Consider the following 25,353-nt stretch of genomic DNA (forward strand, 5'->3'; position numbering starts at 1 on the left):
AGGCACAGAGTACAAAAGCAAGGAAGTTATGTTGAACCTTTATAAAAAGTTGGTTTGACCACAACTGTAGTATTGTGTCCAATTCTGGGCACTACATTTTAGGAAGGATGTGAAGACCTTAGAGAGGGTGCAGACGAGATTTATTAGAATGGTTCCAGGGATGAGGGACTTCAGTTACATGGATAGATGAGAGAAGCTGGGGTTGTTCTCCTTGGAGTAGAGAAGGTTGGTAGGAGATTTGATAGAAGTGTTCAAAATCATAAAGGGTTTAAAGTAAATAAAGAGAAACTGTTCCCATTGGAGGAAGGGTCGAGAAGCATAGGACACAGATTTAAGGTGACTGGCAAAAGAACCAAAGGCGACATGAGGAAAAACTTTTTTATGCAGCGAGTAGTTATGATCTGGAATGTGCTGCCTGAATGGGTGGTGGAAGCAGATTCAATCGTGGCTTTCAAAAAGGAATCGGACAAATACTTGAAGGGAAATAATTTTCAGGTCTACGGGGAAAGAACATGGGAATGGGACTAAATGGATTGCTGTAACCATTTTATGTATCGTGAAATAGTGATGGGCATGCAATGCACAGATTAAAATATGCTTTTTTTTCCCCAGTGATAAAAGGTAAGGATTTTTAAAATATCATTTCAATTAAAAAAAAATTATTGGACTTAGGAAATGACAACAGTCTTGTCTAATACAGTATAACTCATGAAGTATAGATTTGTACATGATTATTCAACCTAATTAATTAAAAGTGACACATTAAAAAACCTATTTGCAAATGTTAGCTAATGAGAAATGAATGTAGGTTGCAACTGGTACAGGAGTGCAAATGTGTCCAAACTGGAGACTTTCAACTTTAGTGATTTCTTTCCCGATTCGTTTTTACTTTACCACCATGAAAATGGTGCAATACTCACTTTAGTGACAACAATTTTATTACTTTGGTGGTGACTGACTAGGAGAACAATATTTATTCATGAAATTTTTAGGCTCACTATCGGTAGAACAATTAAAACAATGATTTACCCATTTTTCCTTGGAGAGACTTGCATGATGTTGTACAATATTTTGTTTCCTTTCTCTTAATTTTACAAAGCCACAGAGTACAGCTATCAACTGTGCTTGCATTTTATATTGGTTGGCTCAGTATTCACAAAGCTATTGGGTATCTTTGGTACTATTGGGAAACTTCAGTATCAAGCTTTTTGTATTCAGTTAAACTTTTTTCTTGAACCACACCCAAGTCATGAAAAATGTGGCCTGTAATCACACATCACAGAAAGTTTTAAAAAATGTTTAAATACTGTATTCCTGTCAAGTGTTTAACTATTCAGACCACATATGTAACAAATTTAATAATAAATGGTTCTGCAAGCTTAAGTATGGATTTGGATACAGTCCAGATAAGCCTTGAGATTGCTTTGTAGTTGCAGTGTCAGCAGCAGAATAAGGAATCCAATCAAATGCCGACAACAACTACTTGTATTTGATTGGTTGCCTAGAATAGATAGTCCATTACAAATGTGGCCAGTTCACTAATACTCATTTTGTACTGATAAATGGAGATCAGAAGTCTAGGGGCCTACCTAAATTCAACCTCTAAATGAAAGCGTAAAGGCACTGTATTCTGCATTGGTCCTGATGTAAAACTTCCCTCTGGGAAATCTTGTACTAAGACCAGGTCAAAGATAGTATAGTCTAAACTTAATAAATCTGACACTAAATTGAGCTTCATTCTGTTTGTCATTAATATTACAGTCAATGTTAGAAATTGAATAAATTTAAGTAACTGCCTGTTGACATGCAAATATGTATGAATACATTATAATATACACATCATAAGAACTATAAATGATGCTGCCCTGTTGAGAGACTACGTCGTAACTGGAACAACTCCACACAATGTGACATTGCAAAAACATCCTAAATGGTCGCTCTTGTCCATGCAAGATCTGGATTATACCAATTAAAATGCCAATTGTAAAATTAAAAAATACTTCAGTTTGCATTGTAGTAATTAAATTCCTTTGTGAAAATAAAAATGCCTATTATCTCCACAAAAAGTATTTTTTTTTGTTTATATTAACTATATTGGTAAATACATTTTCATACACAATTTCAATGGAACCTTTTATTTGCTCATTAGCACTTTGGACTGCAGTTGCATTTCTACAGCACTGTCCAAAAATACACAAGAGTGGATTATACGGGAAGGGATAAGGAGGATGAACTGAGGAGGGTGTAGCAGAAGGAGGGAGAGGGAGGGACAGAGAAGGGGGTGCTGCTCAGTGGACTGCGTTTCTGTCTGGGAAATCTTTCAGGGGGAACGATTGCCAATAACTAAAATTCAGCTAGCAGGGGGAGTGCTGAGGAAAGGGAATTCAGATCAGTGGGGTGTAGGGGAATTGAAGCATGGGACAGCCAGCCATTGAGAGAGGAGAATACCAGTCTGTGGAGGGGGGACGGGGGGACGGCGCTACAGAGGAGAAATGAAGTCGGAAAGATGGTTTACTCTAAAAGGAGAAAAGTTATCCAGGGTAGAAATATCCTCTGAGCGGAAAGCGTAGCCAGTGGAAGGTTGGAAGAAGGAATTGGCAGCCAGTGGGTGAGCTGGAACGGGAAATATAGCCAGCAGGGGGGCGAAGGGGAGATGCATCCTGAACAAATGATAATTTAAGCCACTGGGGGTTTAATTTAATACAAGGCTTACTGCTTGTTGCGGGGGGAGGGAGATAGATGTGGTCCACGATTCCTGCTCAGATAGAGGAGGGTCCAGATGAGAGAGAAAGATGCAGGTATTAGCCATGGTCTTTACTTTGCTGCTTATTTCAATGAAATGCTGGCAATTCCAATGCTTCTTTAGGATTTCAGCATCTAACGCAATCGATGCCTAATTGGACTTGCTTTCTTCCAGCCAGTATCGACCACAGATCTTTGATGCTATTTCCAGTTTGTTTGTGGGGGGGGGGGGGGTGGGGGGGGAAGCTGGAAACTTGTTCAGCTGTGAAGGGAACTCCTCCTTTCAAAAGGTTTGTCTTACTGGAATTGTGTAGCTTCAGTGGCGTTTCATATTCAGTCCTCTCGGGTCACTGACATTTGACATTTATCTTCAAAATAAATTTTTCATTCTTCCCCTTCTTTGGTTTTTCTTCATCAGTCTGTTTGCAGTTCCATTTTGCCACTTGTTGTGCTTACTGAAAGGATTTACTCAAGGTATCAGTTGAGCTGTCATGTAACTTAAGGTGATGCCCCATAACAATATGTTGAGAGCACCACCTACAGGTGTGGTGCCTTTCGAATTCTGAAATAGGTCAATGTTTTCAATATATTATAGATATATCTCTATAATGTCCCTCTTAGTCACCTTCCTTCAAGGTTGAAAAGTCCATACTCGTCCAGTATTTCCTCGTGACATATTTATCTCATTCTGGGGATCACCGAATGGCTCTCCTTTGTACCGCCTACAGTGCTTGAATGTCTCCCTTGTGTCTCCGTAACCACAGCTGGATATAGTATGTAGGTGTACTCTGACCAGAGCACTGCACAGTTAAGCATGACTTCCTCTGACTTGTGCTATAATAATTTGGCTATATAGTTCAGCACTCTATTTGCTTTTGCAGCAATTCGGCTGCCTCTACTTTCACCTAAATAAAGTGGAATATAGCATTGGATGGTAACATGCCAAATGTTCCTAGATATTTGCCTACACCCGACTATTGCAATACTTATCTCAAAACTCTGGCCTAACTTTTGCTGATTATGCATGAGAATAAGGAACTGTTTCTTGAAAGTACAAGATACATTTTGTTATATTATATCTACCATTACCTCAAATATATTTTTATAATAGACAGACCCTCCAGGACAAACATACTCCTCTAGTTTGTATGTTTATCATTTGACAGACGAATATATAGAATGAATAGCATTCTTTCAGCAATTTTGTACTTTGAACAAGCAGTTATAGATTTATGTTAAAGGTGTCAGCCATAGCTCAGTGGTAGCGCTAATCCAATCTAAGCCCCACTCCAGAGACTTGAGTACATAATCTAGGCTAACTCTCAACTGCAGTACTGAGGGAGCGCTGCACTGTCTGAGGTGCTGTCTTTCGGATAAGACGTTAAACCAAGGCCCCAGTTGCCCTCAGGTGGATGTAAAAGATCCCATGACATTATTTCGAAGAGTAGCAGGTAGTTCTCCCCAGTGTCCTAGCAATTTTTCCCCTCCCCTCAATCAACATCACTAAAAACAGATTATCTGGTCTTTATCACATTGCTGTTTGTGGGCTGTGTGCAAATTGGCTGCTGCATTTCCTACATTACAACAGTGACTATACCTCAAAAGTACTTAATTGGCTGTAAAGTGCTTTGGGACATCCTGAGGTCTGAGGCACTATCTTAATGCATGTCTTTCCTTTCTTCTTTTATGGGTTATAGCTTGTCTGTAATATGGTAACACTATAAAGTAGGAGAGAAAAACATAAAGCTCAACTGAAAAGACAAAACCATTCTTGTTTGGTAAGAGGGGGAAGGACAGCCTGCAATAATTATCCAAATGCATTTTGTTACATAGAAACAGGAATAGGCCAGTCAACCCCTCGAGCCTGTTCCGCCATTCAATGAGATCACGGCTGATCTGTATCCTGGCACCATCCACCCAGCCTGGCTCCATATCCCTTAATATCCTTGAGAAGCAAAAATTTATTGATCTCAGATTTAAAATTATTAATTGAGTTAGCATCTACTACTTTTTGTGGGACAATGTTCCACACTTCTATCACCCTTTACGTTAAGAAGTGTTTCCTAACTTCTCTCCTGAATGGCCTGGCTCTAATTTTAAGATTAGGTCCCTTTGCCCTAGACTCCTCCACCAGCAGGAAAAATTTCTCTCCATCTACCCTATCAATTCCTTTCAAAATCCTAAAAACCTCAACCAATTCACCCCTTAACCTTCCATATTCCAGGGAATACAAGCCTAGTTTATGTGATCTCACCTCATAATCTAACCCTTAGAGCCCATGTAACAATCTGGTGAATCTGCGTTGCACTCCTTCCAAGGCCAATATACCCTTTCTATGGTGCGGTGCCCAGAACTGTACACGGTACTCCAGATGTGGTCTAAACAGGGTTTCATATAGCGGTTGCAAAATTTCTTCCCCTTTATATTCTAGCCCTCTAATTATAAAGGTTAACATTCCATTAGCCTTTTTGATTACTTTTTGTACCTGACCTGTTCCTTGGTGAAGGAAATGTATGTTTGTCCCCTTTACTCCACCAACATTCGGGGAACTTGATTTCAAACAATCAAGCATCATTTAAATCTTCACATTAATGAGACTGAACAGGGACAGACCCACAATGCTTTGATGGATCAGAGCAGAAGAAATGTGTAACTCTCCACCATTCTAATAAATCAGATTAAAGAATCCTTTAGTTAAATTTTTGTACTTGCCTAATGTATCTTTGATGTTCTTTACAAGTGACCCCTTCTTTAAGCTGTTCTTCCTCTCTACATAGTTTGACGGAACGTATCCAGTTTTATTTGATGTATTTCTTACTCTCCACCAAGTTTTTGAGTCATCGAGCAGCCACAATCGCTCATTTTTCTTGATGTCAAGTTCTTGATCCTGCTGTGCTGTGTAATCCCACTTTGCTATAACAATAACTTCTTCTGTCATCTTTCATGGAGTCCTTCCTGTCAGAGACAACATAGTTCAGCATTAAACAATGCATCAGTTAGCACAATATTTCACCTTTGTCTACTTAATATTGAGAACCCATGTGCTAGCCAATAACTGCATTTTAAAAAATGGTGACTCTTCTCTCCTTTGCAAAAATACAAAATTGAAAGAATCACGTACATAAATTTCTTTTAAAACTCCTTTCATAACAGTGTCATTTTGGACTTAATTCTTGATAGAAGTGGTCTGAATAGAATAGGAAGGGTAAAGTTCACATCAAAACAATAGTACTGGGAGGGAGGAGGTTCGTGTGGAGCATAAATACTAGCATGGACCTGTTGGGCCGAATGGCCTGCTTCTGTGCAGTACAACATTGTATGTAATTCTATGTATGGATCCAGTCTTGGATTCGGTTTCACTATCCGTTCCACCTGCTCGGCTGAGAACAGCTTCTGCAATCATATCACAATTCACACTCTTACATGATTGCCGCATTAAGTTGAAATGCTTTTCAAAATCCAAGCTGCCCTATTAGCAATCAGTAGCTCTGAAACTCTCACGGTTGACTGTTAGCAAAGTGATTCAAATTTGCTGCAATGTAGAGCTAAATGGGATAGATTCAGAACAGATCTAGCAGCACAAAACTGGGCATCCATGAGGCACTGTGGGCCATCAGCAGCAGCAGAATTGTATTCCACCACAATCTGTAACCTCATGGCCCGGCATATTCGTCACTCTACCATTACCAACAAACCAGGGGATCAACCCTGGTTCAATGAGGAGTGTAGAAGAGCATGCCAGGAGCAGCACCAGGCGTACCTAAAAATGAAGTGCCAACCTGGTGAAGCGACAACTCAGGACTACATGCGTGCTAAACAGCGGAAGCAACATGCTATAGACAGAGCTAAGCGATTCCACAACCAACGGATCAGATCAAAGCTCTGCAGTCCTGCCACATCCAGTCGTGAATGTTGGTGGACAATTAAACAACTAACGGGAGGAGGAGGCTCTGCAAACATCCCCATCCTCAACGATGGCGGAGTCCAGCATGTGAGTGCAAAAGACAAGGCTGAAGCGTTTGCAACCATCTTCAGCCAGAAGTGCCGAGTGGATGATCCATCTCGGCCTCCTCCTGATATCCCCACCATCACAGAAGCCAGTCTTCAGCCAATTCGATTCGCTCCACGTGATATCAAGAAACAGTTGAGTACACTGGATACAGCAAAGGCTATGGGCCCTGACAACATCTCGGCTGTAGTGCTGAAGATTTGTGCTCCAGAACTAGCTGCACCTCCAGCCAAGCTGTTCCAGTACAGCTACAACACTGGCATCTACCCGACAATGTGGAAAATTGCCGAGGTATGTCCGGTCCACAAAAAGCAGGACAAATCCAATCTGGCCAATTACCGCCCCATCAGTCTACTCTCAATCATCAGCAAAGTGATGGAAGGTGTCGTCGACAGTGCTATCAAGCGACACTTACTCACCAATAACCTGCTCACCGATGCTCAGTTTGGGTTCTGCCAGGACCACTTGGCTCAAGACCTCATTACAGCCTTGGTCCAAACATGGACAAAAGAGCTGAATTCCAGAGGTGAGTTGAGAGTGACTGCCCTTGACATTAAGGCAGCATTTGATCGAGTGTGGCACCAAGGAGCCCTGGTAAAACTGAAGTCAATGGGAATCAGGGGGAAAACTCTCCAGTGGCTGGAGTCATACCTAGCACAAAGGAAGATGGTAGTGGTTGTTGGAGGCCAATCATCTCAGCCCCAGGGCATTGCTGCAGGAGTTCCTCAGGGCAGTGTCCTAGGCCCAACCATCTTCAGCTGCTTCATCAATGACCTTCCCTCCATCATAAGGTCAGAAATGGGGATGTTCGCTGATAATTGCACAGTGTTCAGTTCCATTCGCAACCCCTCAAATAATGAAGCAGTCCGAGCCCGCATGCAGCAAGACCTGGACAACATCCAGGCTTGGGCTCATAAGTGGCAAGTAACATTCGCGCCAGACAAGTGCCAGGCAATGACCATCTCCAACAAGAGAGAGTCTAACCACCTCCCCTTGACATTCAATGGCATTACCATCGCTGAATCCCCCACCATCAACATCCTGGGGGGGGTCACCATTGACCAGAAACTTAACTGGACCAGCCATATAAATACTGTGGCTACGAGAGCAGGTCAGAGGCTGGGTATTCTGCGGCGAGTGACTCACCTCCTGACTCCCCAAAGCCTTTCCACCATCTACAAGGCACAAGTCAGGAGTGTGATGGAATACTCTCCACTTGCTTGGATGAGTGCAGCTCCAACAACACTCAAGAAGCTCGACACCATCCAGGACAAAGCAGCCCACTTGATTGGCACCCCATCTACCACCCTAAACATTCACTCCCTTCACCACCGGCGCACAGTGGCTGCAGTGTGTACCATCCACAGGATGCACTGCAGCAACTCGCCAAGGCTTCTTCGACAGCTCCTCCCAAACCCGCGACCTCTACCACCTAGAAGGACAAGAGCAGCAGGCACATGGGAACAACACCACCTGCACGTTCCCCTCCAAGTCACACACCATCCCGACTTGGAAATATATCGCCGTTCCTTCATCGTCGCTGGGTCAAAATCCTGGAACTCCCTTCCTAACAGCACTGTGGGAGAACCATCACCACACGGACTGCAGCGGTTCAAGAAGGCGGCTCACCACCACCTTCTCAAGGGCAATTAGGGATGGGCAATAAATGCCGGCCTCGCCAGCGACGCCCACATCCCATGAACGAATAAAAAAAAACACTTTCCTTTATCAGTTTAGTTAAAAACATACACAAATAGCCTCAAATTCTACATTATTAGTCACATTTACTGTATTAGTTTAACTTTAGAACGGTTAGCCAGTCAAATGATACACCACCACGATCTCTGAGGCAAATGTATCTATTTGACTATGCAGCAATACGGTCATGTTTCAGGATTTTTTGATCATTTTTCCACAGAAAGAATTTGGAAAATAAAAGTTACTTTTAAATGTTGAGTTTTTAAAAGCGAACAATATTCACAAATTAAAAAAGGCACCGAAACCATAGGTGGTTAAAATGCTAATGATATAGGCTTTGATGTATGGTTTCCCCATAGACTGTTTTGCAATTCATCAGCCTCTCTCAGCAATTGATAAACACTCATTCCCACCATCTTGGGTAGTCACCGGTCCTTTTGGACTGAGAACAGAGGGAGAGAAAATACAGAGACAGACACAGGCAGACAATGAGGTCCAGAAACGGTTGTGAAGTTGGTCAAGCTTTTAGAACAGAAAGCTGTGAGGCCAAGCTCTGACTAGACCCAGAAGGCGAATACAGGTGGTTAATTAGTAGTTATTTTGTTTAAATCAAGAAAGACAACCCACTGAGAAGCAAGGCATTTTCATTATTTTGTATCATTACGCAAAGCCAATTTGTACAGATTGATCTAACCAAGTCTGATCATAATTACTACTATACATGTTCACTTGCTGTGAAATAAAACAACTTAATGATTTGTATCTGATCTCATCTGACCAAGTATTTTTTTGGTCCACCTTCTAAAAGATTGAAGAAGTACGTGCATAGAAGAGATGAATATCCCATTCATATCAAAAGGAGATACGATTGTTATATCACTGGTTAGATATTTGGCAGCATGGGCATGGCTTAGACTGATTACGGGAGTGACTAGTTCTCTAGAGAATATCTAAGACAAGACCCTAAACTTGCAAAACCACCACCCAAGTGCAGTGCTGGCTTCAGTATAACAGCTAGAGCTGGCATTGAATAAGGTGCTGCACAGGAAACCTATTGTTAAAAGAAAGATACATAGTACTAAAGGGACTGCGACAGCACAGTTGTCAGACTTATGCCAAAAGGTTAATTTAATTTTATGTTCACTCATAAAACAGACCGTACACTAGGCATTCCAGTTACCTCCGAAAGCTGGAGTCCCACTGCAGATATGCAGGCACATAGGGCTATGAGTTTTAAAAGAAACTCGAACACCAGGTAGTAGCCAGTGTAACCCTCCTGGCACCATTGTTAAAAATGCCTTACTTGCACCACATCTTTTCATACATCAGTCTTGCAACAAAACAGTTTCAAAAGGAAACAAATACAGAAATATTTACATCACTATATTCGGTAATTAAAGAACTGTTGAGTTTTCTCTCCCCTACCCACAACTACATATGAATATCAGGAGACAAAACAGAATGGCCTCAGCTTTTGTTGATATGACAGTGGTAACTTTTTAAAATTAAAAATGCAGGTATAATAAATTTGTATTGTAAACAATGAGAAAGCTCCATGCTTTCAAGTTAAAACATTCCTATTTTCTCCTCCTCGCCCCACCTGAACGTATTAATTTTATTCCTGGTTTTTCACCCTTTTTTAGCATTCCATTGTCCTCAATTTTTCCATTTATTATATTTGGATTTAAACCTCAAACCTTGCTTCTGACTTCCTAAAAAAAACACTTTATTTTTCTGTTCGGTATTCTGATTAAGCTGAGACTAAGTGTAATACTTCACACACTCACAGACAGGATGTTCAGAAAATGAATACTGATGACATACAAACAACTTTTTTCAATTTCCCCCAATCTTTTTTCAAACCTTATTTCCTCTCCCCCCCTTCCCGTTTTATTCGTTTTGGACCTTTCAAAAACTAACCAAGAAAATTTCAGGGATATTTTTCCAGAAATTAAACCAAAAATGCAGAGCTCTTACAATAAGACATGCCTCTCATACAACCTCGCCCTTGGCAACATCATCCAAAGACATGGGGGCAGCTTCCATGTGTACGCTGACAACACCTAGCTATTCCTCTCTCAACCCCTCTGCTGCCTCTGTGCTCAAGGACTGCTTGCCTTGACATCCAATCTTAGTTGATCTGCAATTTCTTCCAGTTGAACTTAGTCTTTGGCTCCCATCACAAATTGCCACTGATTTCATCCCCCTCTCAGGCCACTGTCTCAGACTGAACCAGACTGTTTGCAACGTTAGCATCCTATTCCACCCTAAGCTGAGCTTCCCAAGCCATATCCTCCCTACATCTGTATCTTCCGCCAGCTCTATAACTGCCCAGAATTCACTATTCTTCCAACTCGGGCCTCTTGTACATCCTTCCATCTATTCGCCCCACCATTACCAGCTGTGCTTTCAGCCACCCAGGCCCCATGATCTGCAATTTCCTCCCTAAAGTCCTCACCCTCTACATCTCCCTCTCCTCACTCAAGACACTCCTTAAAACCCAACTCTTTGACCAAACATTTGGTCACCCCTCCCATATCTCCTTCGATGGGCTAGGCATCCATTTTTGTTTCGTTATGCCTTTGTGTAGCACTTTGGGGCATTTTTCTATGTTAAAGGTACTATATAAATGCAAGTTGTTGTTATGCTCTGTCCCAACATCAGTCTGGCCTTCAGTTCTTTCTAATGGACCAATTTCTTTCTGAAGGTAGGCTATTAGAATTGCACATCTACTCTAAACATTGAGTTTAGCAATGTAAATGAATACCTCAGGTTTTCCATCCTCTTGGAATCCATTGGTTTTATAAACCCAAGTTTGGCATCACTTAATCGTCACTTCCTGATTTACTTTGTCTTTTCTTTTATTCTTTTCAACCTTGATGATGTACTACACTATGGTCCTTTGCCCATCATCTTGGTTTCTAACATTTAAAAAAAACTACACCATCATCATGAGAATGCAATTTTGGATAATATGAATCTAGAAGGACTGATATATATTAATAAAAGACTTGCATTTATATAGCACCTTTCACAACCTCGATGTCCCATAGTGTTTTACAACCAATTAAGTACTTTTGCTGTGTAGTCACTGTTATAATGTAGTAAATGCAGAAAGACATCAGATGTTCAAGATTATCTGAAGGAATTCAAAATAATGCTTAGAACACGAGACAGGAATGCGTGGGATGCATCACAGCAGTTGCCTTGTGACTGTGGAGGTGAGGGAAGAACTCAGAAGATTCAAATAAACTTAAGGACCAGCTATTGCGATATATGGTTTGCAGGAGGCAAGGAGATTTATGATTAGTTGTTAATCTAATGTTTTAAGAGAAGATTGCTCTCCCACTGTTTATTATTCATATTGGCTACTGCACAAGTCAGAGGTCATATTTCACCATGATTGATCTATATTTTTGCTAACCGAAAAAGATCAGCATTTTTCAGAAATTCCCAAAGTGTTAATTCAAAGTATTTCTAAAATGTGCAAACTGCAGTTGGAACTCAGACTTAAAAGCACTTAGCAGTTTCCATAAATCACATTCAAATAGCCTACCGGAACTTCCAGTAGAACATTTGACGTCAGTGCCACAGTGCTAGCCAAGTATTAGTATGGACGATCAGAAATACACTGCTCTATGCTGAGAAACTTTTACAAACACAAATCATTACAGTATGTAGGGAACTTTTATAGACTAATGGCTGTACAGGAATACCAGAGTGAGATCTGCTTGAAAAAAAACCCTCAAAAAACACTTTTTTTAAGATCAGCTCAGTATCTGACTTGGACAGAAATCCATCACCATAGGCAAGAGTTTCCATACCAAGCTACTATGAAATCCACGATGGCCTGATATGGAGCGCACATTTTTCCCCTCCCCTTCTTATAGGGACAATCCATTTACCTAAATCCACAGAGTTTAGACACAGATTAACAGAGTCAAGGCCTAAGGACCTTGAGTGTGTGGCAGTGGTGTTACTGGAGTTTAATCAGCTAAAATTGCACAGTCCAACAGCACAGAGCACAAGTAGCCCTCCTGCTGCTTGCCCAGCCAGAACCACCCTACCTGTTATGGCATTGGTTTAAAGGTCATCTGTAGAAATGTGGAAAAGATCCCAGCCTCCAGTGACAGCTTCCATCAGTGAGCCAGGCTAGCTGATCAATCAAAAGTGCTCTGCAGTACTGAGAATCTGCCTAGCTCACATATCAGATTACTGAGTCTACCACAGAAGGCTGACTTGATCCCAAACTTCCATCACCAGGCATGGAGCCACCTCAATCCTGAAAAGACCCTGCTTATCTCTTCTCCCTCCACCTCTAAAGAAGGTTTGAGCCTTTGCTAAGCAAGCAGCATGTAACAGGAGCTCCTTAAAAGCAGAATGGGGAGCTGCATAATTCACCATAAGTGAACTACCTCCATCCTTCTGACCACAATATGGATACACATCAGACACCATCGAATGGTGGTTTCACTACTTGGAGGCACAGAGCTTCAGCAGCAACTGCTTGTCTGTTTAGAACCTTACGGTGAGCATTGAGCCTTGGATATATGAGTGCATGCTCAGATTCCTGGCTTGCAGATAACTCTTTCCAGTAGCTGTTATCTAATGTCTGAGTTACCTCATCTGCTATGCGACAGGCATCTACTTTCAGTGTTGAAAGACCCTACACAGAGCTATGACGTGCCAGCAATCATTACATTCTGGATGTCCAAATTCAATGCTGCACACCAGGTTTACCTGTTACCAATGATAATCCACATTCTCATGTGAGCGGCTTTGGCAAAAAGATGTGTCCACCTTGAAGCTGACACTCCCTGCTAGGTACTAAGCGATTGGTAGCATAGGTCAGAGACTTGCCTGCCAGCAACCAGCACCCTCTTTTATGACAAATCCACCTCACAACTTAATTCTGAATCTCTTATGTGGGCCAGAGGAAGCCTTTCCAATGCATGCCTAAGAGTTCTGAACCACTAGGAGAACTGTTTGGACGCATCTTGTACATTGAAAGACTAAAAATTATTTACATTACAAAAACAATGTTTCACTGTGGCAGGAGTGATTATCTAATCTGTCTGGTCAGAGGCTCTACAATACTACAATGGCTAGTAGAGGTCATAAAAAAATCTATTTTCTTCAAGAAGTTTAAACTCACTTTTGGGACATGGTTTGATACAGACTATGTGCAAAGATACAGGATTCATGTTCATAATACTTGTAAGAGAATGAGGCAGCCCACATTTACGCATCCAATCTCAGCTGAATTTTACATGCTCAAGCAGGTTAAGGTGGGGTTCTTGCACAATCTTTCTTTAGTAAAAGAAAAATCCTTTTAATTGAGTAATTGATTAAAGCTAGTTCAGCTCTCTCTTCTGGCTGGTCTAGTTTGGCTGGAGTGCAGAGGCATGTACATGGTCATCAAGGAGGCTGATGGACTGCCAATTTATGTTTGTTATTACCTTCAACTAGTAAACACCAGTCTACAGAGCAGTGGTACAATTTTACCTAGGCTCAGAGCACTGGCTGTACCAGTGGCCTGGCTGCTTGCAAACTGGTAAGCACATAGCACTTAAAAGGAGATGCCACAGTTCTTGTGATGCCTATGTAAGGGCTCTGAGGAAAAGTTATTATCTGGGCCTGAGGCATTATGTTGGTTGTTCAATGACTGGGCACTACAGTTCTTATGTCTTTGTGTTACAGGAAGGAAGGGGCACCTTTTGGTGAGGGGGTGTTGAAAGGGGAATGAAAACTCTTCAGTCACTATTTTAAGTTAAACAGGGAACACTAACCTACAATGCGTCTCCCTAATAGTGCAGCCAAGAGGTCAGCGTGAATTGAAATAATGAAAGCTGTGGAAGCGCAGCTGTCCCTCGATTCTTGCACAAACCAAACCGATTTCTTTTGTGGAAATCGAGTCAAGTGGCCCAGCTGTGGAAGAGACACCAGGAGGTGGCTGCAAAAATAAATTACTTCAACGACCAAAAACATCGCAACAACATCTACATCATCAGCGTCCCTGAGGACAGAGAGAAAAACACATCTACTCTCTTCATACAAAAAACCCTACGATCCATCCTAGACCTCAAGAACCAACCTGATCTAACCCTGGACAGAACCCAAACCCTGGACAGAACCCACAGAACACTTGCCCCTGTACCTGGATCCAAAACACCTCAGGGCATTTGCGTTGTATGTCCATCGATAGCAAGCAAAAGAAAACAATAATCTAGCTTTCAAGTAGTCTAAAGCAGTGAAATAAAACTTTATTGTTTTTGAATTAAACGATAACATTACTCTGGATGCATCATATAGCACTCTAATTAGAATCTCAGACTTCAGCTGTATGTCATCATTGCTGAACCACAAGGGCAGTGAACTCAGTTAATCTGAATAAATTAATAGCCAAGTTACCTCTTGCATTCATTCTTGGTAAAATACACTTATCTCCTTCAACAGTAACATTTCTTCTGGATCTTTTATAAAACATAGAGTACATTATGTTCTCCACAGAAACTTAGGAAAGCACCAAGGCCAATCTATGGCTTAATCACTTAGACAGATGTAGTATTGGTTTTCAAGAAATAAGTACAGTCATTACATGTTTTAACACAACCGTTACTTTTGTGAATTCTCATGAATGGAAACGTTAGTTAACAATAATCTACCAACTATATATTCATCTCAAAACAGGGCATTTAGTCGGGGAAAAATTATGATGATTTAAAAGAACAGTTGTCAGGTTCACCATATATATTTAACACTGACTAGTTACCCATCATATGCTTGAATAAAAGTGCAATTTTTTTTATATACATGCTGATTTTTGTTAAAAGCTGTGTCACTTTGCCTTGGTTGATTAGCAAATCCAATCAGATTGACAAAATAAGGAATACAGGGCCCGGTTGTAAATTTTCCTGGTGGTATTGTGCTGATGTCAAATGCTAAGACTGAAAAATCTAACAATTCCCTGGTTAAAGTAGGATTCTTTCAATAATACTGCAATTTGAGCACCCTCTCTTCCAAAACACGTGGTTCCACATGGAACCTCAGCAGAAATGGCCTGCACAGCAGCATGGCAAGCACCAACGTTTACTTATCGATACTAAACACTAACATGGCTTATATAATGGATAATAGAAATGAATGTACATCTAATATACATACAGCTGTCTTTGATGAACTGTAAAAAATGTTCATAGGCTTCAAGTCAATGAGTTTTCAAGTGCAGTATTCATAGTAAGTACAGCACAGGAGGGGGCCATTTGGCCCATCGTGCCTGTGCCGGCTCTTTGAAAGAGCTATCCAATTACTGCTATTCCCCTGTTCTTTCCCCATTGCCCTGTAAATGTTTTCCCTTCAAGTATTTATCCAATTCCCTTTTGTAAGTTATTATTGAATCTGTTTCCACCACCCCTTCAGGCAGTGCAATCCAGATCACTGAAACTTGCTGCGTAAAAAAATGTTTCCTCATGTCACCTCTGGCTCTTTTGCCAATCACTTTAAATCTGTGTCCTCTGGTTGCTGAGCTTTCGTAGGAACATAGGAACAGGAGTAGGCCATTCAGCCCCTCGTGCCTGCTCCGCCATTTGATAAGATCATGGCTGATCTGTGATCTAACTCCATATACCTGCCTTTGGCCCATATCCCTTAATACCTTTGGTTGCCAAAAAGCTATCTATCTCAGATTTAAATTTAGCAATTGAGCTAGCATCAATTGCCGTTTGCGGAAGAGAGTTCCAAACCTCTACCACCCTTTGTGCATAGAAATGTTTTCTAATCTCACTCCTGAAAGGTCTGGCTCTAATTTTTAGACTGTGCCCCCTACTCCTAAAATCCCCAACCAGCAGAAATAGTTTCTCTCTATCCACCCTATCTGTTCCCCTTAATATCTTATAAACTTCAATCAGATCACCCCTTAACCTTCGAAACTCTGGAGAACACAACCCCAATTTGTGTAATCTCTCCTCGTAACTTAACCCTTGAAGTACGGGTATCATTCTAGTAAACCTACGCTGAGCTCCCTCCAAGGCCAATATGTCCTTCCGAAGGTGCGGTGCTCAGAACTGCTCACAGTATTCCAGGTGCGGTCTAACCAGGGTTTTGTATAGCTGCAGCATAACTTTTGCCCCCTTGTACTCTAGTCCTCTAGATATAAAGGCCAGCATTCCATTAGCCTTACTGATTATTTTCTGCATCTGTTCATGACGGCGCGGACACGATGGGCCGAAGGGCCTCTATCCGTGCTGTATAACTCTATGACTCTATGACACTTCTGCCACTGGAAACAGTTTCTCCTTATTTACTCTATCAAAACCGTTCATGATTTTGAGCACCTCTATCAAATCTCCTCTTAACCTTTTCTGCTCTAAGGAGAACAATCCCACCTTCTCCAGTCTCTCCACATAACTGATGTGCCTCATCCCTGGTACCATTCCAGTAAATCTCATCTGCACCCTCTCTAAGGCCTTGCATCTTACCTAAAGTGTGGTATCCAGAATTGAACGCAATACTCCAGCTGTAGCCTAACCAGTGTTTGTAAAGGTTTAGCATAACTTCCTTGCTTTTGTACTCGATGCCTCTATTAATAAAGCAGTTCTGAGCACCAGGATCCCACATGCTTTTTTAACAGCCTTCTCAACTTGTCCTGCCATTGTTGGGTGAATTATGACAGGGTAGTCAGGCAAAATAACTGAATTTTAGCTAATTAATAATAAGTCCTAAAATTAATTAATAATAAGGCCTAAAAGAAAATCAAACTGGAATGCCATCAATGCCTTAAGTACATTGTGAAAATCCTCAGGTTTCAAATAACCTGTACTTTATACACAGAACATAGTTCATCACATGGTAGAAAAAAATGAAAATCGGAGGCTTACTTGGTACTGTGGCAGCCATTAACTGCTTTGAAGAGATGGGATTAGCAGCCTTTTGTCACAAGGTGATGGTGGTGGTGTCACACAATTTACAACTGCTGGCTGAAATACATGAGAAACTACAAATGTAAATATGGAGGGCTTTTTCTTTCAATATAAGCTTAATAAAAATTAATTTACTACTATTAAAAGAAGATTTTTCTGTGTTACCGATCATCTTGCTCTCTCCTAAAACAGGAACTGAGAAAAAGATGTGGAAATCAAAAGCACAAAGCTCCGAGATCTCTGCACGTTACAGCAGCAATTCAGCGTGAGGTCATTCTTCAAAAACACTGGCCAAAGGAGTTAGATAATCGCCATCAAAAGTGAATTAAACATCAAAAAGTTAAATTAATTTCTATGTTCTTAGTATGCACTCTAGTTAACATGAATTTACAGATAAAATTGACAAGTAAATACTTCAGGCACTTTACAAAACATACTACACAATGCAACACACTCAGCCCAAATCAGTCATTTTTATACAAAATGTTAATTTTTCTCCCCCATATTTCCAATTTTCTCTCCTCCTTCAAGTTGCTGACTCATGCTGGTGTACAGTTCCATAGGCACCATAGCCCTTTGGTAACTGGCCCAAGTGCAATTCTTAATATATATGAGCTTATACATTCAAAGTCAGTTGGCTATTCAACTGTTAAGTCATCAGAGCTGAACCTGTCGCTGTCCACATTGGGTGTCCAGACATGCGCCTTCTAGATAGTAAACAGAAGTGCAAACCTGGCTGTACCCCCACGACCATCATCCACTAGTGCAAGGGCACTGAGGCCAACTGCTGCCTCTTCCTACCACCCGAACTTAGATAAGCTAACGGCACAGACCAGGGATTGAACCAGGGAGCTGTATGGAAATACTTGCACCACATGATACATTTACCTATTGAGACATTGAGATGCTCAAAAAAATCTTGTACTGGGTAAAATGATAATATGGCAAAGAGCAGCACCAATAGGTGTTCTAGTAGTTAAACATGCAATGACAACGTAGCATTTAGGTTTTAAATAGTGATCTATTTATCAAAGCTTTTTAAAAAAATTCTTAGACTTGACAGTTGGATTAATTGACAACCTTGCCATTATTTTAGAATAATTAAGGAACCAGGCACAGCTCCAATTCTGCATCGTATATCAGTACACAGTAGCCTAAAAATCTTACCATGTCCATAAACTGACTGATTACTGATGTCAAACAGCTACATAAGCAGTTCCAGAACTGCACTAACTATAGGTGTTTTAAAACCTGCATTTCAAAGTTTTTTCTCTTGGCATACAGATTCAAACATTGCTTTCTGCATGCATCTGGGATCAAGGAAAATCTGACCAACCTTGCTTTGGGTCAAGACTAGCCTGGTTGACCTTGGTGGATGCCAGTTTTAGAAGAATTCTACCACAGAGGTAAGCTAAAGAAAACAACACTTATGACTAGCAATGAAGTATAACTAGGGGAATGGGTCAGCGTTCAATCTGAGTTTCTATTGTTAGATTTCACTGTTAATTGTTCATGTTAAGGCTGGGTTCTGCACAGGAAAACCAGTGTTGGCACGAGCACTCTGTGGTCTGGCAACTAACAGTCAGGATGCTACCTTCCAAATCCCATGATTATGGTTTCACGATGGCAGCTTACAACAATGAGCAGCTAACTGTGGTCCAATTCTGCAGACAGACTCACCAGACCCATTTTTCCTCCTCCTGAAGTGGCACACTCCAGTGCCAACTTAGGACTTCATTTATCAGCATAGCCAAGAACTGTTTTATGAACCCATGCAAGTTTTAATTTACTGCCTTCTGGAGTTCAAGTCCATGTAGAGTTAAATATGTTAGTGAACTATCAGTACTTCAATTACTTTTTGGTGTAATCCCCAACTCCCAAGAACCATTTCAACCTAGAAACACAAGAAAAATTGGTACGATACAAGTCTATGTGGTGATGTGCATCAAAAATAGCCAGTATCTCATTAACTCCTTTAAAAAGCTGTATTAATATCTGGTAAAGAAAAGAATTAAAGGTTATAAGGTTGAATATAGAAATAAAGTGATCAAATATTCTCTAGGGACTACAGGAATACAAACCGGAAGTGTCAGCACTTTTGTAAAAACAATGGGCACCAGTGAGTGGTTGCACATGACCTGGCATTCTTGTCAAAACTATGCCCATTTTGCAAAAGCAGCCTCAATTTAAATGGACTTGCAGATAAGACAAGAGGCAAATCAAGACTCAGAAGCCTTAATTTAAATGAGGAAAACCAGGGAGAACCCCATCTTAAATTGGCCAATAGATATATAGAGAGATCTTGAATGTCTCAGAGGTTATCCAGTGTGTAGCTGAATAAAACAAACTAGGAATGTCCCACATTTATATGTATGTTAGGACATTTTGAATTAATTAATCTCAGGCACCCCCATGCTGGAATGGGTAGGATAATTACCCTCAGTACCTCTGGGTTACAAATCCTAATCCAAATGCAGAGACCTCAGCTGGAAGTCCCGGTCTGTGGGTGTCATCTGAAGGCAAGATCAGACTCAGCTGTGATGCTCTTGTAGTCAAATAGCTAACTAACACTCAGTCAACACTTCATACTTGAATATTATGAGCAGGGTACAAGAGGATGACCAGTGCCCATGGAACCACACCACGAAGAGTCAGAACTTTCAGGAAAGGAGGAGGGAAGAAAACTGGCATAGAATTTTAAAAAAATGCATTTTAGTAAAGCAAGCTACATGCAGAAAAAAAAACAAAAGTATTCAGTGCAACTGGTCATCTAATGTAGATCATTGCACACAGACTTGAAGTTTGTACTTCTGTGTTTAAAAAGGTTAATATTCATGGCTTAAGTGTTAAAATAGGGATATCACTTTTTTTTATAAAAACCATTAGGCAAAATATTTTGTCGGATAAATGCATTTATTGGGCCATATGGTGTTCAGGTTCATAAAAGTATTTCAAATTAAAAATATTCATTTACGTAACACCTTTAACATTAAAAAAGTTCTAAAGCACTTCACAGAAGGTGTTTGGAAAACAGACACTAAGCCAGGACAAGAAACCAAAAGCATGGACGAAGAAATGGGTCTTGAGGTTTTTTTTTAAAAAGAGGGAGATGGAAAGGTAGGGGGTTTAAGGAGGGGATTCTACGACCAGGACCCAGTCAGCTGAAGACTGTGCTGCCAATGGCAGGATGAAGGGCAGGGTGATGACACGAGGCTCGAGGTAAGGGAATGGAGATTTGGGAGGTATACATATAAGTACACAACACGGAAACAGGCCATTTGGCCCAACAAGTCCATGTTAGTATTTACCTCGTGTACAAATAATTCTAAGCACATTTATCCGACATTCCCATATCTTCAGCTCCTTTTCCTTCATCCACCTATCCAACCTAATCTTGAATCCTAAAATCGAACATCCCATAATGAATTGAATTTTGAAAGTACAGAACATGAATTATGACTTAAAATAAATCATACTCAATGCAATTTGCTTCCATGTGTCATTTTTTGTCTGACACCACGTTTATACTAGCTCAACCAAAATGCAGTTAACAACCAGTTCTGCAAATCAATGTCAGCATAATTTATAAGCAGAGCTTGTATGAGACTCAATCACATTTAAAATAAATACTTTTTTTTGTAATGGATGTTACAAAAATGACCTTTTGTACAGTATTTCACTTCTCTACTTTAACATTCTACACCATGAATTACTATGAGATAGCTATAAACCCATGGTCCTAAGGTTTAATAGGTAGAATACCATCAAGATTTGACAGAAGAGATTTCCTATTCATCATTCATATGCTAATGGTATAGGTTATGTCTTTCTAGGTTGACAGGACTTGCTGAGGTTACTAAACATTACAGGAGTTTACAGGACTGACTCCCTGATCGTGCACTCACAGCGGGGAGCGATGCTTGAGAAATCCTGGATCTGTGGACCAATTTGTTACAGCCTAAGTTGTCAGACATCTTGCTATTTAAAACAGAAACAGTGAATAAGGTCACCCCGCTACATCATGAAGCATAAACCAACAGTCTGAATTTATTTTTGTCATTTATATAGCTATGTGTATTGGAGTTAAATTTGTGCTTAAAAAAAAGTCAAATAAAAATTTTAGTAGCATAAAATTGATGGATACCTTATCAAAAAATATTTCTTTAGTGGCAGCACAGTGAATTAGAACTATTTCAGCACTTATTCTATGGAAATTTTGAACAACAATGGTGAATACTCATGCTGGCTAGCTGACAGTAAGTGCACTTTCATCCTATGGGAGAGAAGCCCAGTCCTAATCCTGATTATGGGGTACTTTAGAGGGAGGAAGATCCAGTTGGAAAAATAATAACCTAAAGTTTTTTTAAAAAGGGGATAAAAGCAAAGGTCAGTGTACAAAAGGAGATAAAGATAATATAAATATTCCAGGAACAGAAAAAGGTATAAGATGTAATAATAAAATATGTTAAAAACAAAGGTGTGATGAAAAATATATTAAGTTGCCTGAATTGCAATGTACAGAGCATCAGCAACCAAGTGTGATATGTCAAAAAGTATACCATCAGGCATATGGGCAGAGTAGGGCCAGTTACCCAAATAAGAGTTATGTACATGAATGCACGTAACATAAAAATAAAACAAATAAGTTAGAAGCACAAATTCAGCTACAGAAATATTATAGTAGCCATTACAGAGACCTGGCTTCAGGCTGAGCATGATTGGGAGCTAAATATTCCAGGCTATAGGATCTTCAGAAAGGACAGGGAAATTGGGAAAGGAGGAGTAATATTGATAAAGGATACAATCACAGCAACGGAAAGGACATCAGTGTGGGTGAACAGGCAGTGGAAACAATATGGGTAGAACTAAAGAATAAAGGATGCATGACTCTGGTGGGTGTTGTCTACAGACCTTCTGACAGTAGTGAGAGGATGCATAAATACATAGATTTGGGAAGCATGTAGGAGAAAAAATATGGTTATAATGGGAGATTCTAATTTTCACACAGACTGGGAGAAGCAGAATAGCTCAAGTAGTAAAGGCAATAAATGTCTGGAATGTTTGAGACAATTTTCTGGAACTGACAAAGGAAAAGGCCATACAAGATTTAGTGATGAATAATAAACCAGAATTAGTTAACAATCTGACTGTAAGGGAACACCTTGTGAATAGTGACCATAATATGATTGAATTTGATGTTAGGTTTGAGAAGAAGGTTTGAGAGGAAGAAGCAAGAGTCACAAACCAAGATTTTAAATTTAAGTAAGGCAAACTTCGAAAGGATGAGAAATAAACTGACCACAGTAAACTGGGCTGAGCTGTTAATGGTAAACCTACAGACAAACAGTGGGAAGTATTCAAAACAATACAAAACCAGTACATACCCCGTAAAAGGTAAAAGCTCCATTTGTGCAGTTAAACAACCATGATCATTAACCAAGGTAAGAGACAATTTTATGCTGAAAAAGGCTTACACAAATGCAAAGAAAAGTGGAATTGCAGCAGACTGGGAGAACTATAAAAACAACAAAACCCCCACATGTGGGACTCCTGCCGGCAATTAAAGCCGGCGGGGTGCCACTTAAAGTACTTAAACAGGTACTTCAGGTCGTTTACAGACCTGATATTTTAGGAGGGCTAGGATTTTGAAATTAACTGAGACTGTTTCCCGTACTGGGGGAAACACTCCCAGTTCAAATGGACGTGTTGCAGCTATCAGCCTGTGGCAGCTGCAAAGGTCCATTTGACAGGTGGGGGGTGGGAAAAAAAGAGACCCTCACTCATTGCAGGAGGCCACTCTGTCATTTGGGACAAAGTTTGGCCTCCATCACCCTCCTCCTAACAATAAAATTCACAAACTTGCACACTTACCCCGGTGTCTAAACACATGTACCTACCTTGCGGACCCCCTCAAATGGACATCTTCCGGATGGGGCCGCCGTAGCTGCAGTCATGACCACCTCGGAGGGCAAACAGCATCACCAGCCTCGCCGGCCATCTCTGACATGTGGAGCTCCACAACACAGTGCTGTGACACATCTACCTGCACAGCAGGAGGGAGGGCAACACAGAGAGAGATGTGTCACAGAGGGCACTACCCTCGCCACAGGGTCCACAGACCGAGGCTCAGCTTCCTGGACCTCTCTGAGCAGCAGTGCACACGGAGGCTCAGAGTTACTCGACATGTAGTCATGGACGTCTGCATCCTCCTTCATGCCGAGCTGCTCCCGGCTGGCCCGAGCACCATCTTCTTACCTGTCGCTGTCAATCACCACTGCCCTCAACAACTTCTCCTCCGCATCCTTCCAGGGTGCCACCGGGGACATCGCCGACGTCTCTCAGTCATCTGCACAAAAGAGCCCTGCAAATACACCTACACCCACTCTGCAGTGACACAATGGGTGGCATCAGTTGTGGGTCTCCATAGTGATCCTCAGGAAAGGGCATTATTGCACAAACCAGACAAGATTCACAAAGACGTGGCAGTAGTGTGAGTTGATCAGAGATTAAATATAGGTAAAAACCATGACAAACCCTCAAACACTCTTGTGCATCCCCTTAATGCTCACGATACGTTTGCCTTACGCTTCCTACTGCACACGTGATGCATGCCCTGTGGCTGCAGCACAGGTAGTGGCAGGTTGAGTGAGGCTGACCGTGAAAGAGATGCATGAGAGGGTGAGTATGAGATAGAGCCATGAGAATGTGTGAGGACTCGGTTGAGTGGTAGTGGCGGGATGAGTACTGGCGAAGTGAGTAAGTGCAAGTAAGATAAGGATGAGCTTTGAGTGGGTGTGAGGAGTGATGTGATAAGTGGTGTTGGCAGTGCAGAAGGAGATGTGGGGTGGGGGCAGTGATGTAGCAGTCGGAGTGCAGGGGAATGAGTAAGTGTACTCACTTTGGCTGACCTACTTAGGTCATTGAAGTGCCTCCTGCACAGTATGCAGGTGCGTGATACGTTGGTGGTGCAGGTGACCTCCTCTGCCACCTCGAGCCAGGCCTTCTTGGTGGCAGAGGCAGGCTGCTTCCTCCCGCCCGCCGGGGGGAAGATCTCTGTCCTCCCCCTCCTCCTCACCCCATCCAATAAGACCTGGAGTGAGGCATCATTAAACCTGGGAGCAGCCTTTCCCCTGGGCTGCTCCATGCTGTAATTTTTCCTATTTTCTGCAGCGTCAGTCAGTGGAGGACTGCCCCTTTAAATAGGGCTCCTCCAGCTGACAGCCTATGCTGCGCATGCGCAGTCCGCCCGCTGCGCAGCTTACCAGCGGGAAACCGGGAAGCACAGGTAAGTGGCTCCAATCAAGCTGCAATCGCGTGCGGAGCACCCCGATTTCACTGGGCGCATTACCCACGCGCCCAGTCGCCCCCCTGCTGCGAACCCGCCGCCCTGCTAATATCGGGCCCAAAGAAAGTAATAAGAGGAGTATGAACAAAAACTTGCAAGATATATCAAAGCTAACAGTAAAAGTTCTTAGAAATATATTTAGAAAAAGAGTGGTAAGGGGAATGTGAGCTCATTAAAGACAGATGTAGGTAATACTATAATGAATACTTTGTATCTGTTTTCACAGTGGAGGAAGAGGAATAAATACCAGCAGTACAAGAGAACCTAAAAATAAGTCAAGGGGAGGAATTTAATACAGGCAAAAAATGGTAATGGAGAAAGTAATGGGACTTTCGGTAGACAAATCTTCAGGGACTGTTGGTTTCCACCCATGGGCATTAACAGAAACAGGTGGGGAAACTGCTGATGTGTTAGTCATAATTTTCCAAGATTTGGGAATTGTGCCTTTGGATTGGAAAATTGAAAATGTCAGTCCATTATTTAAGACAGGAGGGAGGGAGAAACCAGGAAATTACAAACTTGTCAGTTTAACATTAGATTCCAGTAATTTCCCCGCAACTATCAGGGACAGAATGACTGAGCATTTGAACATGTATGAGATTATCAAAGAGTTAGCACAGATTTGTGAAGGGTAGGTCATT

At 41.4% G+C, this 25,353-nt stretch overlaps 1 protein-coding gene across 5 annotated transcripts in view; it reads right to left on the reverse strand.

Annotated features, from left to right (window-relative positions):
• nck2b (NCK adaptor protein 2b) overlaps positions 1-25,353 on the reverse strand; it is a 79,663-nt gene that overhangs the window by 10,970 nt on the left and 43,340 nt on the right. For 3 of the 5 annotated variants that reach the window (XM_067986188.1, XM_067986189.1, XM_067986190.1), the window contains 2 exons: positions 17,326-17,424; positions 5,455-5,697 (listed from right to left, as the gene is read on the reverse strand). In XM_067986188.1, coding sequence (XP_067842289.1) covers positions 5,455-5,680 — 226 coding nt within the window. In that variant the 5' untranslated portion in view covers positions 5,681-5,697; positions 17,326-17,424. Of the gene's footprint in view, positions 1-5,454; positions 5,698-17,325; positions 17,425-25,353 lie in introns of those variants that run through there. The other 2 variants (XM_067986191.1, XM_067986193.1) reach the window with 2 other exon arrangements.

The sequence above is a fragment of the Heptranchias perlo genome, chromosome 6, assembly GCF_035084215.1.
Source record: "Heptranchias perlo isolate sHepPer1 chromosome 6, sHepPer1.hap1, whole genome shotgun sequence".
NCBI lineage: Eukaryota > Metazoa > Chordata > Chondrichthyes > Hexanchiformes > Hexanchidae > Heptranchias > Heptranchias perlo.